This window comes from Kryptolebias marmoratus, linkage group LG9, assembly GCF_001649575.2.
Source record: "Kryptolebias marmoratus isolate JLee-2015 linkage group LG9, ASM164957v2, whole genome shotgun sequence".
NCBI lineage: Eukaryota > Metazoa > Chordata > Actinopteri > Cyprinodontiformes > Rivulidae > Kryptolebias > Kryptolebias marmoratus.
The window spans coordinates 15,844,536-15,848,938 of NC_051438.1; the positions used below are offsets into that span (position 1 = coordinate 15,844,536).

The 4,403-nt window shown below is 44.2% G+C and overlaps 1 protein-coding gene across 2 annotated transcripts; it reads right to left on the reverse strand.

Moving 5' to 3' along the window:
- Positions 1–1,716: 1,716 nt before the first annotated feature.
- si:dkeyp-72g9.4 lies at positions 1,717–4,036 on the reverse strand. Of its 2 annotated transcripts, none has more exons than XM_017424073.3 (2): positions 3,477–4,036; positions 1,717–2,732 (listed from the first exon to the last, which is right to left on the reverse strand). In XM_017424073.3, exon 2 carries the CDS (start codon positions 2,728–2,730, stop codon positions 2,014–2,016), a length of 717 nt encoding a protein of 238 aa, XP_017279562.1. In that variant the 5' UTR covers positions 2,731–2,732; positions 3,477–4,036; the 3' UTR covers positions 1,717–2,013. The 2 variants fall into 2 exon arrangements, with proteins under 2 accessions (XP_017279562.1, XP_037833176.1); XM_037977248.1 differs by lacking the exon at positions 3,477–4,036 and adding an exon at positions 3,035–3,286.
- Between the last annotated feature and the right edge of the window lie 367 nt (positions 4,037–4,403).

Consider the following 4,403-nt stretch of genomic DNA (forward strand, 5'->3'; position numbering starts at 1 on the left):
GATATTTTCTGGATCTTTAGCAGCCAATCACATGTTTCCATTCTTTGTTTTTTGTGTTGTAAATTTGGCAGCAGTATATACTTTTATGTGGACATATATTAGCATATGAACTGCTCTGAAATGTAGGAGCTTGCTGTTGTCCTGAAACAACTCTAATCTACTTTGATCTTGGCCTGGATTAGTTTGTTAGTCTGGTCAGAAGTAAATTTCCAAACTAAAGCTGTTCAAACAGCTGTCAAAAACGGGCATATTGTTATGTCTTCATCGCTTTTCCACAGAACTCCACTTCAAAATGGCTTGAATATCTTATCAAGCATAATTTATAAACAAGACAATGAACTGTGATTAAAGCCCTCATTATCATCTGCTGCCAAAAGGTGAAGGCAGCCGATGTGTGTGTGTGTGTGTGTGGGTGGTGGTGAGGGGATTTCTGCTGTCTGTCAGCAAAATATTTGACGGACTACTGGACACAGTTTAACAAGACTTGGAGAAAGGATTAATAAATTTATGTACATCTGCAGTTGGTTATCCTTTGAAGTCAGCTCAATTCAAGATGGCTGCCACAGCCAACTGACTGAATAAAACACACTTAATGACCATAACTCAAATTTGCAGATACCGAGTTACAATTTTGTGTGGTGGTAGCTGAGACTGATCCCCAACACGTATTCTATTACGTGAAACTTGCCATTAACTAACTAGGATCGACCTTGTTTGTCTGTGAGCAAAATATCTCATGAACCACTGGATGGATTTTAATAAAAGTTCGAGAAAGTAATCACTGGATGCACACCTGCATCTGATTTACTTCTGGAATCAGTCCAGTTCAAGATGGCTGCCACAGCTATTTCACATTAGCCAACACCAAAATTCATCTAACTCAGTCACATGAGCAGATGCTGAGCTAAAATTTAGTAGTAGTTATTTTATAGGTTTGACCAAAACGGCAATACATTTGTCATTTCTTAACACAAGATGATCTTTAGTCTAAAACATTGGCATGAAAGTTGTGGGGCGATATCTAGATGTTCAGGGAATGAAAGAGGAAATGAAATTCATCTTTGGATGATGAAAATCAGGAACATTAAAGCCGTTCATGCAGCAGACATCACTGTGAAGATATGCAGATGTTGTTTTTAATCAAAAGTTTCAAAGTCCTACTAAAATTACATATACTTTTATTTTTCAAAGGTTAATTTTGCACTCTAAAAAAGCGGTGGGTTGGTTTTGCGAAGCCCTTTCTGGTGTAATAAACAATCTAAACCTGCCCTCTAGTGGGTCAGATAGTAAGTGATCTTTGTAAAAATTTCAACCTCAGAATCTTTTAGATTTACAGCTGAGTTCTGAATCCCCTTTTTCATTTGTAAAAATTAAGACCCGTGGAATCGTTTTAACTCACTAACACCGCCAATCCGCTCAGTTTTACATATTTCTTTATATATATATATATATATATATATATATATATATATATATATTTCCTAGTTTCATCGTGAGCCAAGCAGTCGACCGCCTGCCTCCGTCTTGCATGGAGTCATCTCTGCTCAGCCCGTGCTCCTCCACACTTCTGTTTACCAGCGCAGGAGCCCACGACAGTTGCCATAGAAACTCCACTGCCTGGCACCGGCGGAGGCGAGAGCGGAGTTCATTTTTCAGGGGGGTTCCACGGTCAAGGCAGATGGCCGATGAGAGGAAAAACAAAACAAAACACTGACGGTATATTTAAAAAAAAAAGAGTTTATTCATTGATTTGCAACTCACAAAAACACTGGAAGATAGAAAACAGGTGTCACAGACTTGCAATTTTTGATGATTTTACAGGATCACCAACAAACATTAACAGTAGAGAGGGAGGATGTTCGGGGGAATAGTACTGTTGATGTAACACAGCATGAGGCATTCGTGGCTTTATAATTGCCCCAGTTCCTTTACAAATGTGTATTTCTACATATTTCCAACATCTCATGCTCCGACACAAAACATCTCTTGAAGAATGCCACAGCCCAGTCCTCCCTACACCTCAGCTATGGCGGGTAACATGCAAGCTCGAACGCGCGCCTCCCTCCAAGCCGACCTGCAGTCTGAGATCCACTGGGAGATGAAGGATTGTTTCAGTCTTTCTCCCTCTGGACAAACCCTCCTGACCTCCGACCTGAACGAGCTGTGCTGCGGGGAACCGTTTGGAACTGGAGGGTTAGCTCCGGCGACTATTTCGGGGCAGCTGCCCTTGCGCTGGCATGGGAAATCCGGACTTGAAGCTTTGACGCGAGCCTCGCTCCCATGCTGCCTCGCCGACCTCCCCCTGACGAATGCTTTCCCCACGCTGCCTGAGAGGGCAAAGAGGTTGTTCTGGTCGCCGTAAAGGAACTCCAAGGGGTCGGAGTTCCAGCGCATCAGCCGTCCGTTCAGTTCTTTCCCGTCTTCTTGCTCCTCCTTGAGGTCGAAGTCGGGGGAGGTTAAAGTGATGACCCGAGACGGCCTGAGCCTCTGCTGCACGGCGTCCTGCTGCTGCGCATGGAGGTGTTCGGGGGAACCTTCCCTGGTGGGGAAGGTGGGGCGAGCCAGGTGGCAGATGGAGAGAAGGTAGTCCTCTGACGAAACCCCCTGACTGCCATCGCCTAATTGGAACGTGCTGGGGTCGTTCCAGTCCCTCGCCGTCTCCTCGGTGCCCTCCGTGATTGTGGGCAGCAGGATTCTTCTCTTGGTCGGCAGTCTGGACCGCGGCCGCATGGCTGGGAGACAAAACCAAGAGGGAGAGAGGTCATTTTCCAAGCTTGTGGGAAACATGGGAAAGATGTTTACTTCCCTTTTTTATTATTTTAAAAATAGAAGTAAATTTACAAAATCATTTAGTAAAAGCCTCCTTTTGCTTTGAGAACACTGATGTTGACAGCAAAGACGGTGGCAGACAGGATAGATTTTCAACACAGCTTTTAATCTCTTGCTTGTTGTAAAAGACACAAACATCACTGTTTTCGAGCAGAAGTCCCTTTTTCCCCTTCCCATCGGACTAGTGACATAATCTGACACATACCAGCTTGTGTTTGAAAACAACCCCCCCTTTCCTTTCCCATCCACCCCAACTGTATCAATCAAGTCAAGCAAATAAACCTCCCCGCTTCTCCTAGTCCTCGTTTCAGGCTTCACCCCTCTTGCTGAGAAACCCGCTGCACAAACAGTTGGTTATTTTAGCCTCAGTCACGTCCAGCCACAGAATGTGTCAGCCTTTGGTTTTCTTGTCTACAACCCACCATATTGTTGAAACATATTTTTGTCTCCACCTCCAAAACCCCCCCCCCAGCCTCTACCCCAGTTTCTTCCAAGGTGTGTAACCACTGCTAAATTTAGGGCACTCCTTTGGTACACAGCATCTAAAAATGGCCCCACGATCGCAGCACAAGGCTGAAGCACACGAATAAATGCATTTTTTTAGAAATAATGTCCAAGCTTTCTGGCAAATTTGTTGCCCCGCTCACCTGTTTACAGACGGTGGTTGTTGGTCTCTTTGTCTCTCTCTCTTGCTCGCTCAGTTCAAACCTGAAGCGTTTTGTTATCTAGTATCCTGTGTTTTCGTCCCAGCGATGCTGCTCCCTGGCATCCACTGTCTCTGAGCAGAGGCGAAGCAGAAACAGTTTTTTTTCTCCTCCTCCTCCCTTACTCCCCCCCACCCTCTCTCTCTCTTTTTTTTCCTCTACAGCTCACTTTTGGTGTGCCCTCCTTCCCTGCATCTAAAAATAGACGCACACACGTTCATTTCCTCGGCCCGAGCTCTGTCTCCGAGTGACTGCGATGATGAGGAGAGAAAAACAAGAGGAGGGAAAACGTAAGAGGGAAGGGAGAGGAAAACAGGGAGAGCAGGCTCGGAGTCGGAAAAGATAAGCAGAAGGGAGAAATAAACAAACAAAGATTTTTTTTTTTTCTCATTTCTTTCTTGGAAGCAGACATAAATCTGACCAAAGGAACGATGAGGAAATCGTGATGCTCTACAAGCAATCTTTGACCTTGTTGGTTATAGCGTGGAATGGTCAAAATGTAGATTAGCTGCTGAGCATGTGACAGGTTTGCACGTGTTCATTTTCCCTGAGTGTGTGTGTGTGTGTGTGTGTGTGTGTGTGTGTGTGTGTACAACATCAATCTTTACCCTGACTCCAACATGATGCTCCATATATGGCGCATGAGTCACCAATTCTTAGTCTTTCTTAGTCTTTAGCAGTCTATTATTGGCTTGCTGGATCAATAACAAACTACCCCTTATTGTGTCAGTTCTATTTTTATTCCTTGGAGCTCACAAGAATCTTAATAACATCAATCTCCACTCAAAGAACGCTGCTAAACTTTAGCAAACAAGTACAGAAATTTTAGGGGAAAAGTTATGTTTCTCAACTGAAGGAGATTATGTTTTT